This window comes from Hypanus sabinus, chromosome 7 (assembly GCF_030144855.1).
Source record: "Hypanus sabinus isolate sHypSab1 chromosome 7, sHypSab1.hap1, whole genome shotgun sequence".
NCBI lineage: Eukaryota > Metazoa > Chordata > Chondrichthyes > Myliobatiformes > Dasyatidae > Hypanus > Hypanus sabinus.
Window position 1 is genome coordinate 88,204,026 of NC_082712.1, and position 13,610 is coordinate 88,217,635.

General features: G+C 41.7%; 1 protein-coding gene across 2 annotated transcripts in view; it reads left to right on the plus strand.

Moving 5' to 3' along the window:
• Positions 1-13,610, plus strand: part of alox12 (arachidonate 12-lipoxygenase) — a 69,781-nt gene that overhangs the window by 44,939 nt on the left and 11,232 nt on the right. The window contains exons 9-10 of one of the 2 annotated variants that reach the window (XM_059975118.1): positions 1,186-1,272; positions 6,082-6,251. In XM_059975118.1, the coding sequence (XP_059831101.1) occupies positions 1,186-1,272; positions 6,082-6,251 (257 nt within the window). The remainder of the gene's footprint in view (positions 1-1,185; positions 1,273-6,081; positions 6,252-13,610) is intronic. The other variant, XM_059975119.1, reaches the window with a different exon arrangement.

Below are 13,610 nucleotides of genomic sequence, written 5' to 3' on the forward strand. Positions count from 1 at the left end.
AGTAGGTGAGGACACACTGAGGCTTCAGAGGGCAAAGTTAATTGGGACTATGGTAGTTGGAGCTTCATTGGGACTGTGCTGGGAGGGTCTTCACTGGAAACTATGGTGGGGGAGGCTTTACTGGGGACTATGCTGGGAGGGTCTTCACTGGAAACTATGGTGGGGGAGGCTTTACTGGGGACTATGCTGGGAGGGTCTTCACTGGAAACTATGGTGGGGGAGGCTTTACTGGGGACTATGCTGGGAGGGTCTTCACTGGAAACTATGGTGGGGGAGGCTTTACTGGGGACTATGCTGGGAGGGTCGTCACTGGAAACTATGGTGGGGGAGGCTTTACTGGGGACTATGCTGGGAGGGTCGTCACTGGAAACTATGGTGGGGGAGGCTTTACTGGGGACTATGCTGGGAGGGTCTTCACTGGAAACTATGGTGGGGGAGGCTTTACTGGGGACTATGCTGGGAGGGTCGTCACTGGAAACTATGGTGGGGGAGGCTTTACTGGGGACTGCAGGGAGGGTCGTCACTGGAAACTATGGTGGGGGAGGCTTTACTGGGGACTATGCAGGGAGGGTCGTCACTGGAAACTATGGTGGGGGAGGCTTTACTGGGGACTATGCTGGGAGGGTCGCCAATGGGAACTATGGTGGGAGAGGCTTCACCCGGGGGCTATGGTAGGAGGGTCATCACTGGGGTCTATATTGGGAGGGGCTTGATTAGGGACTATGGTGTGAGGGGCTTCACTGGGGACTTGTGCAGATGACTACTGTGGACTAGGAGCTGGGCTTCACTTGAGACAATAGTGGGCAGAGCTTCACTAGACACCGGTGGGCAGAGATTCACTCATGGCTATGGTGGGTGAAGCTGTACTGAGACCGAAGTTGAATGAAAAATTACTGTATAAAGACCACTTCCTGGTCCCAGGTGAAGTTTCCTTGAAAATGATAACTATAAAAGGAATTATTTGTGTGAATGGCTAGAACCACGGTCTACACACTCTCCTTGCCTTTTTTCCCTCATCTGCTGGTGAGATAATGAGAGGGGGCAACTCACCAACAATAGGCCTCACCTTCCACTCTCTTTCCTAGTGTTTTTGTGTGGAAGCTCTTTTGTTAGCACAGGTCTGAGTTAAGTTGCAGTCCCAAACTTGTGTTGAATAACCTGGTGATCCTTCCTTTCTTTCCTCAGCTTCTGACTCCACATACAAGATACACATTGGAGATAAACACAAGGGCCAGAAACGAGCTCCTGGGCAAGCACGGTGTCATTGCCAGAGTAAGCCTCCCCTTTGTGGCCTTGGTCACAAACTGCTGAAATTTCGTTCTGCAGGGTAGTGTAGTGGTGAGCATGACACTACTATAACGCTGGCTGTAACACTCTGGTTCGATTTCCACCCCGGTCTGTAAGGAGTTTGTATATTCTCCCCGTGACCACATTGATTTCCTTTCCACATTCCAAGGACATTGCGTTGGGTTTAGTGAGTTGTGTGCATCCTATATTGACACCAGATGCATGGCGACATTTGCAGGAAACCTAGAACAATCTTGCTGATTTGATTTGATGCCAATGGTGCACTTTACTATATGTTTCCATGTGCCTGTGACAAATAAAGCTAATCTTTAATCTTAAATCAAGGGCATTCAAATCTATAAATGCAGGGTTTCAAAATTTGTTTGACCCACACTCAACACATGCAGAATCTCTTTGCAGTCTTCCCCAATCTTCCTCAAACCCCTGACTGGACATAAGACATAAGACCATAAGATATAGGAGCAGAATTAGGCCATTCAGCCCATTGAGTTTGCTCTGCCATTTCATCATAGCTGATCCTGGATTCCATTTAACCCCATACACCTGCCCTCTCACCATATCTCTTAATGCCCTGACCAATCAGGAATCTATCAATTTCCGCTTTGAATATACCCACAGACTTGGCTTCCATCACATTTTTTGACAGAGCTTTCCACAGATTTGCCAGTCCTTGGCTAGAAAAATTTCTCCTTACTTCTGATCTAAAAGTTGCCCCTCAATTTCCTGACAGTGCCCTCTAGTCCTGGATACCCCTACCATAGGAAACATCCTCGCCACATCACCTTTCAATATTCGGTAGGTTTCAATGAAATTCCCAGGCATTCTTCTAAATTCCAGTGAGTACAGGCACAAAGTTGCCAAACACCCCACATATATTAACCCCTTCATTCCAGGAATCATCCTCATGAACCTTCTCTGAACTCTCTCCAATGACAGTACATCCTTTTTGAGATAAGGAACCCAAACTGTTGACTATACTCCAAGTGCAGACTGACTAGTGTCTTATGAAGCTTCAGGATTGTTTCCTTGTTTTATATTCTATTCCCCTTGAAACTTGAATTTGCCTTCTTTACCATAGACTCAACCTGTAAATGACCCTTCTGAGATTCTTGAATGAGGACTCCTAAGTCCCTTTGCACCTCAGTTTCCTCCCCATTTAGATAATAGCCTGCAATATTGTTCCTTTTAGCAAAATGCATTATCATACATTTCCCATCATTGTAATCCATCTGCCACTTTTTTGTCCATTCTTCCAATTTGTTTGTCTTGTTGCAATCGTATTGCTTCCTCAGCACTACTTACCCCTCCACCTATCTTCGTATCATCTGCAAACTTTGCCACAAAGCCATCAATTCCTTTATCCAAAATTGACAGACAATGTGAAAAGTAGTGGTCCCAATACTGACCTCATGAGGAACACCACTAGTCACTGGCAGCCAACTAGAAACAGCTCCCTTTATTCCCACTCACTGCCTCCTGTCAGCCATTTTTCTATCCATGGCAGTATATTTCCCGTAATACCATAGGATTTTATCTTCTTAAGCAGCCTCATGTGAAGTACCTTATAAAATGCCTTCTGAAAATCCAAGTAAAGGACATACACTGCCTTGTGTTTGTCCACCCTCCATATTACTTCCTCAAAGAATTTTAACAGATTCCCTTTTACAGAAACCATGCTGACTTTGACTTATTTTATCATTAGTCTCCAAGTACCCTGAAATCTTGTCCTTAATAATGGACTCCAACACCTTCCCAACCACCAACGGTAGGCTGAGTGGCCTATAGTTTTCTCTCTTTTGTCTTCCCCCCTTCTTAAATAATGGTGACATTTGCAATTTTCCAATCCTCTTGGACCATACCAGAATCAAGATATTCTTGAAAGATCATGACCAATGCATTTGTTATTCTTCAGCAACTTTTGTCAGGACTCTGGGACATAGTCTATCTCATCCAGGTGACTTAACCACCTTAAGACCTTTCAGTTTGACTAGCGCTATTTCCTTTGCAATAGCAATGGCTCTCACTCCTGCTCCCTGACACTCACAGACCTCTAGCATACAGCTGGTGTCTTCCATGTAAAGACTGAAGCAATATACTTATTAAGCTCACCTGCCATTTCTTTGTCCCCTATCACTACCTCACCAGTGTCATTTTCCAGTGGTCCAATATCAACTCTCACTTCCCTTTTAATCACTATATAACTGAAAAAACTTTTGGTGTCCTGCTTTATATTATTGGCTAGTTTGCCTTCATATTTCATCTTTTCCCTTCTTATAGCATTTTAGTTACCTTATGTTGGATTTTTAAAACTTCCCAATCATCCAACTTCCCTTTCACTTTTGCTACCTTATTTGCCCTTTCCTTAGCTTTCATGCAGACCTTAACTTCCCTTGTCAGCCATAGTTGCTTAGCCCTTTGAGAAATAGGTCAACCTCCACAACACTCAAAATGCGGTACTTATTGTTGAGTGGGATGGCTACAGGGGTGCTCTCCATTATCTGACAATCAGCCATTTATCTGTCTCCTGTAGCCTTGGGGTAACTACCTGCCTGTAGCTCCTGTCTATCATTGCTTCGCTTTCCCCAAAAAGCCAAAAATCATCGAGCTGCAACTCCAATTCCCCAACACAGTCTCTGGGAGCTGCATCTCGATGCATCTGGTGTCCTTTAATGGCTGATCTTGAATTCAGCACCTTGGATAGTTCCAGAGGGGGCAGGGAAGATATGAGGATTATGTTTCTTTGTGTGGGCAATCTCAAACATTACAGCACAGGAACAGGTCTTTTGGCCATGATGTAATTGCTAACCAGGACACCAATTTAAAATGCACATTAACCAGTGGATAATTTATACCCCTGCCTGTCCAAGTGCTTGTCTAAACACCTCTTAAAATTCCTGCTTTCTCCACCTCCTCAGGCAATGCATTCTGTGTAACAAAAAAAACTTGACCCAGAAAAAACATTCCCATCTCAACTCAAAGCTATGCCCTCTAGTATTTGCCATATCCACCCTAAGTAATTTATCAGCAAAACCACTCATATACAGTACTGTGGAAAATTCTTAGGCACCATTACTGTATATGTGTGCCTAAGACTTTTGCACTGTACTGTAATTTTATGTATTGCACTGTACTTCTACTCCAAAAAAAAACAAACTCCATGACAGCTGTGATTGACAATACACCTGATTCAGATGTGGGTCTCTATTGTAGACAGAAAGTGGGAAGTGGGTAGGGAGAAGGAAATTATGGTTGGTAAAAAGGGAAGGGAGAAAGGAGGGAGCAGGAAACACCAGAGAGACATTCTGTAATGGTTAGTAAAACAATTGTTTGGAATCAAAAGACCTTGCCTGGAGCCTCAGGGCTGGGTGTGCCTGCACCCGTGCTACTCCTCCCCCACCCATGCACTCCCTTACTGCCACTTTTCCCACCCATCTCCTGCAGTGCACCGCCCTCACCGTTCCCAGCAATCTTTGGTCCCATCCGATTTACAAACTTACTATCTGTTCCACGTTGACAAATACAGTACCGCACAAAAAGTCTTAGGCACCCTACTTACATGAGGGATAGAGGTATACTAAAATATGAGGGATACAGATAGGGTAAATGCAAGCAAGCTTTTTCCACTGATGTTGTGTGGTACTATGACTAGAGTTCATGGGTTAAGGGTGGGAGGTGAAAACTTCACTCAGAGGGAATGTGGAATGAGCACAAGTGGTGCATGTAAACTGAATTTCAATGTTTAAAAGAAATTAAAAGATGGAGGGAATGCAAGAAGGTATTAAGGGAGGACAAAGGAAATTAATGTAAAGACAGAAAGAAACAAGGCAAAATTTAGAGAAAAGAAAAATAAAACCAGAAAGGATGTAAGAAGGAGAGAAAAAATTAGTTTATTACAGAGAGAAGGAGCGATGGGAGGAGAGAAGCAAGGGAGGAAAGAAAGATAGATGGGAGAGGAGAGAGCCGGAAAAGAATGAATCTGATAGGAGAGCAGAAAGGACCATGGGTGGAAAGGAAGAAGGAGGAAGATGATGGGCAGATGGGGTAATGGTTTAATGCAAATGGGACAGCAAGGGCTCAACTGGCTGAAGATCCTGTTTTCATTCAATTCTTTCTTTCTTTATTTAGCACAGTAACAGGCCCTTCCAGCTCAATGAGCTCACACTGCCCAATTACACTCATGAGCCTGTTCATTTCCTGCCCCTCCTGTAAGGAGTTTGTATGTTCTCCCTGTGACCATGTGTGTTTTCTCTGCGTGCTCTTGTTTCACCCCCATAGTCTAAAGATGGTTGGTAGATTATTGGGCATTGTAAATTGACCTATGATTAGGCAAGTTTAAACCGGGGTTTGCTGGGCAGCATAGCTCGAAGGGCTGAAAGGACCTATTCCACACAGTCTCTCAATGAATCTAATTAACCCACTAACCTATCTTTGGAATGTGGGAGGAAACAGGGGCACCCGGTGGAAACCCACAGGGACAACGTACAAACTCCACGCAGACTGTGATAGGAATTGAACTTGGTTCATTGGCACTGTAATACTGTTATTGCTAACCACTGTGCCACTGTTCTTGCTAAGTAAGGGGGTGAAAACTGATCAGTGTTGGCTTACGGTAGGAGGGAGCAATAAATGGACATAGGGTATTGAGGTAATGATGAGATCAGTCTTGATCCTATTATGCAGTGGACCAGGTTTGAGAGGCATTCAACTCCTCTATGTCTCCAAGAAACAATTAAATTCTGATTGGAGAAATCTGCTTTGATATTTTCCCCCCAGGTAGTGGCCTCGGGCGGCCCTGGCTTGGATGCAGTTGCCCAGAGGGCCTTTAAGTCATTCACCTACAGGTCCATATGTTTCCCTGACAACTTGGAGGACCGAGGAGTGCAGGGGCTGAAGGAATACTTCTACCAGGCTGATGGAATCCAAATCTGGGCTGCCATCAGCAAGTAAGTTTCTTTGGAAGTAAGGGATAACAGGATTACATTTTTAATTGGAGGCATGTTGTTTGCCAGTCTTCGTTTGTTTGTAGAGATTTATTTTGTTCTTGTATTTCAATATTTTGTATTTATTTGTTCTACTATGAATCACCTCAGGAAAATCAACCTCGGAGTATATAGTCACATATACTTCTATGCAAGCATCTTGGGCACACATTTATAGCTAGGATGCTCAAGATTTTTGTGGTAATTTTATGTATTCATGGTTTTTAATTTCATGACGGATGTGAGTGATGATAAACCTAATTCTGATATGGGTCTCTATTGTGGGCTGGGAGTGTCATGGTCCCTCCTGGCAATCCCCCACCTGGCTATTTTCCTCAGGAATTGGGCCTCAATCCCCTCGTTTAGTTTCCAATCATTCCTAGGTTCCACTGACTACAAACACCTGCTTTCCATCAGCAAATGCAGTATAAAAACCCTGTGACCACAGCAAGGAGCTGCCAGTTCATTGGTTGACTCTGGTGTGAGTAACCTTGTTTCATGGTTCTTGGGACTGCCAGTTCTAGGTCTAGCATTGCTCCTGGATGCCGACTCCATGCTCGCTATGTTAATAATGCCTCCTGACTCTGCCTCCACGCCCGTGTTCTGTACTTGGGTTCGTCCACTGCCATGCTTGTGTAACAGGGAGTGGGAAGGGAGCAGAGAAGATGCAGTGGAGGTAAACAATAAAGTTCAAGATCATAATGAGGTGACTGTGAGGTCAAGGGGCCAAGAATCTACTTTATCATTCAAGAGGTCTACATCAGGAGTGGTACATAATTTCAGGCTTTTGTGTCTTCTGGCCAATGGGAGAGGGGAGATGAGAGAACGTCCAGGGTTGGTGGGGTCTTTGATCATACTGGTGGCTGAGTCCATTGAGGGGAGGCTGTAAATGGTGGTCATTGTGGATTCAGGACATGCCACAGGGCCAGTTTCCATACTGTATAACACCAGCAGTAGCCTCTTAAGGTTTAGCCGATATCTAACTTGATGAATGGTCTCAGTCTGAAACAGTGCCTAAGACTTTTGCACTGTATTTGTCAATGTGGAACAAAGAGCGGGTTTGTAAGTCTGTTAGGAGCTGACAACGTTTATAAATCTTTGTAGCTCACTTTGCTCCATGCAGTAGCCCTACCCCATACCAGACAATGATGCAGCCAGTTAGAATGCTCTCCATGGTACATCTGTAGATATGTGCAAGTGTCTTTGGTGACAAACCAAATCTTCTCAAACTGCTAATGAACTACAGCCACTGTTTTGCCTTCTTTGTAGCTGCATTAATGTGGGTTTCCACACTAGGAAGAAGCCAACACACTGGTAGCCACTCTAATCTGAGAGAGAGCAAGATCTCTTCTTCGGATGAAGGGTCTTGGCCTGAAACATCACTCTGTTGATTTCCCTACAAAGATGCTGCCTGGCTTGCTTCATAAGATTGTTATTGGTTTGCAGTTGCTATGGGTTGGCCTGCAGAGATGAGCGGACCTGTCACAGCAGGAAAGAAGGCCACCCTGCCCATTGACTCTATGCTGATAGAACAATTCCATCAGCCCACGTGCCTGTACTTTCACAGTAGTGTGGCAAATTATTCTTTATCAGTGCCTCTCCAATTACACTTTAGAAAGTGTCAATTGCCTCTTGTTTCTACCACCTGGATCTTGGTGACTCTCTGCAACTTTCCTACATGTTTTCTCAAAAGCCTCTTGTTCCCTTCAACCCAAAATTCCATACTCCACAAACAAAAAAACAACTGTAGAGAGTTGTGGACATAGCTTGGCATATGACAGAAATCAGTCCCGTCTACACTTCTCGCTATCTCGCTAAAGCAGCCAGCATAGTCAATGGCCACACACGCCCTAGACATTCTATCTTTCAAATAGTTCAAATTAATATCAGAGAAATTATACAGTATGGAACCTTAAGTTCTTACTCTTCACAGACATGCATGTCACAAGAAACCCCAAGGAATGAATGATGGTAATATCAGCACTCCAAAGCTCCCTCTCCCCCCCACGCACAAACAGCAGCAGAAACATCCTTCTCGCCCCTCCCAGCCACTTACCCAGCAGAAACAGTAACCCCTCCCACCATGCAAATCCCTCAAAGAGACCTTGATCCAGAGTCCATCAAACTACAGTCCATAGCACAGCACTTTGAGATCTCAGCCAGACTCTCTCTCACCAGCGAGGGAGAGAGTGATCACTCCTGCAACAATGAGAGCGGGAAAGCAGCAACTGGCTGTTCCAATGTTACGATCTTTTATGTCACTTCTCCAAGCTCCCCCACCCCCGCCCCGACTCAAGGACTAATAGGTTCCCACTCACTATCGAGAGAGTCAGAAGGGGGGAGGTATCGCTCGAGTACGGGGACCTTCTTCCGACAGTAGCGCACACTGCCTATTCGAGCGATGTTTCAGTCTCCCACGATTCTTCAGTCCGCGAAATCGGTGAGGAATCCGGTTATCCAATGGGCCACCCCCCACCCCCCGAAGTCGCACATCTCCCAGGCTGCTACGGAGATATCGAAATGCCAGGACCACTTGCAGCGAACCATAGTTTCAACCGCAGATCATGGGCTCCGATGGAATCCCAGCCACCATGAAAGGAAAAGACAGACATGAGAAATTAAGAATGAGCTGTTTTATGGACGATCTGGAAGAAGTTGCCTGGGTCGACTAAAACCTCTGGCACCTCTCCCTATTGGGCAGAAGATACAAAAGCCTGAAAGCACGCACCACATGGTTCAAGGACAGCTTCTGTCCTGATGTTATAAGGTTATTGAACATATCCCAAGTACAATAAGATAGACCCTTGCCCTCACAATCTACCTCGTTATGACCCTTGCATCATGTTGTCTGTCTGCACTGTGCTTCCTCTGCAAGTGTAACACTCTATTCTGCATCCTGTTATTGCTTTTCCCTTGCACTACCTCAATGTACTGATGTGATGAAATGGATGGCTTGTGGTGAATAGATCAGTGTATATGGTGTTGGAACTCTGTTTATTTTCTGATCCCTAGGGTTCTTCTGTGTGTCAGGAATGATGAGCAGTCTTAATTCTATTGATAGTTCATTTTAGAGTACATCAAACATACAAGTACTAAGCAAGCTAAATAAAGAGCTGAGAAACAATGCTAAGAGATGAATGAGTGAATGTGAAGACAAAAGGAACAAAGATGACGGCTTAGAAAAATCAGTGGCTTCAATGATTCAATTTAATTTTAGAGAATGTATACAATATACAGCCCGAAATCATTACTCTTCACAGACATCCACAAAACAGAGAGGGGAAAAAAAACAAATAATAAATGATAGAAAAACATTAGAACCCAAAGCCCTCCCAGCTCCCCCCTCCCACGCACAAGTGGCAACAAAGCACCAGCCCTCACTGCAGGTGTTCTTACTCTGATGTTTAACTCTAAAGGAGATGTTTTGCACTCTGATGCGGATACGAATGAACATTTTTTGGTTCTTATTGTTCAATGTTGTGGTAAGATGTTTCTTATTGCTAATATTTATGGTTATAATATTAGAAATGATAATGATAGATTATTTGAGATTTTGGAAAAAACATTTTGATTATTGTCTCTCTAAATTTCCTAATGTATTTATTGTTATGGGAGGAAACTTTAATATGGTATTAGATGAAAATATTGATCGATGGCCACCAAGGCAACACTCTACTTATAATAACTTTACTAGCTTTATTCAGAAGTTTACTATCATAGATATTTGGAGAGAGCACTTTTCTGGAGTTAGAAATTATACTTGAACTAATAAATCTATTACATGCATGTCTAGACTAGATTACTGGTTACTATCTGATACCTTAAGAGATAATAATAATTTTTCCCTCACCTTTAACAGACCATAAAGCTATCCATATAAAAATTGTATTATCTTCAGCTGAATCCAATTTTAAATCTTATTGGAAATTAACTAATTCCATTTTGGGGCATGAAGTTGTCTCTTTCCACATTAAAAAGCTGGCAACACACACAAAATGCTGGTGGAACACAGCAGGCCAGGCAGCATCTATAAGGAGAAGCACTGTCGACGTTTCAGGCTGAGACCCTTCGGCAGGAAGCTGGCAACCTATTTTTTTACATAAAGAGATGGTAGAGAATAATTTCTCTACAAATTGGAAACTTTTAAAATTTGCATCTGCCAAATTCTTTAGGAAATGCAATAGTGATTTAGTAAAGAAAAGAAAATTGGGAGAACAATCATTGATCTCAAAGATTACAGATTTATGTGAATTGTTTCCATATAACCTTTCAGGGAAAGATGAAGAGGAGCTGGCTTTGTTGAAGGATAAGTAAACCATAAAGGCAGAAGGGGATATGTGATATCTAGAAAACAATGGTTGGAAGAGGGTGAACAGAGTACGGCTTATTTCTTTCATTTAAAAAAGCAGCGTGCCCAATTCAATTCCATTCATCAGCTTAATATTGATGGTGTGATTACAGAGGACTACAAAAAAATAACAAAATATTTTTCTGCTTTTTGTAGTAAACTGTATAGCTCAAAATATTGTGAAGCATCTACACTATATTCCATGAATCATATTAATATTCTTAGGAACCTGTCCAATTATCAGAAAGACCTGTGTGATGCTCCTATTACCTTGGGAGAGGTTAAGACTGCCATTTCAAACTTAAAAAATAATAAGTCGCTGGGTGTGGACGGTCTGACTGAAGAATTTTATAAGATGCTTTCTGACATCCTAGCTCCCTTTTTACTAAAATTGTTTTTAGAATGTATTGATAAAAAATTTCTTCCCACTTCTTTAACACAGGGCCTTATTACTTTAATTCCTAAACCAAGAAAAGATAAATTATTTATCGATAATTGGTGTCCTATTCGCTTTCTCAATAGCAATTATAAAATTCTGGCCCAAATCTTTGCTAATAGAATGAAAGTAGTTTTACCATTTATTATTGATGAAAAACAGTCAGGTTTCATGAAGGGTTGTCATATCTCTAATAGTGTCAGATTAGTTTTAGATTCTATTGATTATTCTCATCTTGTTCAAAATGATAATTTTATATTGTTTTTTAGATTTCTACAAAGCTTTTGATACTATTGAGCATCAGTTTATCTTCTCTGCTCTTGGGAAATTTGGATTTGGTCCATTATTTTGTAAGGCTCTTACACCTTATTTCTTCCTTTTATGTGCTCAGCTGCTCAACTATTCCATCAAGTCTAGTCCTCTTAAAGGCACTTCCTGGGCAAATTCCAATTTTCTGATTAGTCAGGTTGCAGATGATACAACTCTTTTCTTAAAGGATGTTTTGGAAATCTCATTGGCTTTAAACCATATTTCTGTTTTTTCCAAAACCCCAGACCTATTGTGAATTGTGAATTGTTTCCTCTTAAAGGTTGCACTCAATCTATAATTAATAATACTCAAGTAAAAGACAAAGTTACATAGTTGGGGATAACTATTGTTAAAAATGAATACTTAAGGTGTGTGGGTAATTTTCAACCTCTTATAGACAAAACCAAAAAGAGGTTAAACCAATGGCTTCAAAGGGACTTACCTTTGAAAGACCGGGTTTTGCTTTGTAAAGCAGAAGGTCTTTCTAGGATTTTTTATATATGTATATAGCTCTCCCCTTATACATTGATAAAAAAAAATCTGTAAATTGATAGACATCATGTTGTTTAACTTCCTATGGAAAAGTAAAGTTCATTATATAAAATAATCTGCTGTCATGAATAGTTATGACGGGAGGGTCTAAATTTTCTTGATTTTGACAGTGTTAATAATACTTTTAAAATTAATTGGGTTAAACAATTTTTACATAATCCTACTTCTATATGGAATTGTATTCTTTCTTTTGTCTTTTCCCAGGCTGGTGGACTGAAATTTTTTCTTTTATGTGATTACAAAATAGACGAAGTTCCTCTCTGTTTATCTCAGTTTCATAAACAGATTATCTTATCTTGGTCTTTGATTTACAAACACAATTTTTCTCCACTTTATCTGGAATAACCACAATATAACTTATAAAAATGAACCTTTGTTTTATAAAGATTGGCTTGATAATAATATTTTAATAGTTAAACAGTCATTTAATTCAAGCAGTACTTTATTGAGTTATATTGAGTTTTTATCCACCTTTGAACTTCCTGTGACTCCAGAAGAATTTCCTGTGACTCCAGAAGAATTTGCAGAAGGATTGTGAATATGTTAAAACATTTTGGATTGTTGTTTGTCAATTTATAGATCAATATATTAATGTGGATTTTACTTATTGTTTTAAAAATGTCTTATTTGGGTTTACTAATAAACTGAATCTCATAGGGATCATTTCTTTATCATAAATCTTTTGTTAATTTGCAGCAAATTTTATATCCATAAATGCAAGTACAGCAATAAGAACCCTTCATTTATATTTCTTATGTCAGACTTCAAACTATACGTTAATACTCTGAAAACTTCCCATAACCAGAAAGCTGCAAAGACTGTACAAATCTGTCAACGTTTCGGGTTGTCTCTGTAAATGTTTGTTTTGTGACTCCTTTTAGATATAGTTCCTTCTGTCCAACAGTATTTAGAGTGGATTTTCTTGTTTATTTGTATATCTATTGCTGCTTATGTGTGAATCCCTGGCTTTGTCAGCATATGTTTAGTGTTTCTATTTTTGTTTGTGTTCAATAAAATTTAAAAAAAATCAGCCCTCCCCCTCCCCCTCCCCCAATTGTTCCATCAAAAAGCATTAGCCCCCATGCCCCCACCCCACCACACATAATGCGAGCAATAGCAAGCCCACAGAGACCATAAAAACTACTGTCCATCCCAACACGTCAACTTCTCAGCAGGCCCCGTCTCTCTCCCTCTCTAACGGGGAGAGAGTGACATCACTCCTGCCACAGTAAGAGAGGAGGCCAACAGCCCACTGTTTCGATGTTGCAGTCTGCAATGCTGCTTATTCAAGTTCCTCGACTTGAGAATCAGCAGACTCTCTCTTGTGGCTCGTGTGCGGGGGCTTCCAACCCACTGTCTTGATGTCTCAATCTCCCATGACACTTCAGTAGGCGACAGTGAGGAGGAATTGGGTTGCTCTCAGGATGGCACCCCAAGGGTGCTCATCTTCCAAGATCCTGGAGATCCCAAAACTCAGCAAGTTCTGAAGAGAAAGAAAATACTGTCTGTGAAGAACATAATTTGAGTGCAAATGTAGATTATGGACTCTGACAGGACCCCAGCCGCCTTGAAAAGGGGAAAAAAGACTTGAGAGCAGAAGATTTAAACTGTTTTGCCGATGAACTCGAAGTAGTCACCCAGGTCCAAAAATACCTGGTGCTATCTTTAGCTCCTTGCA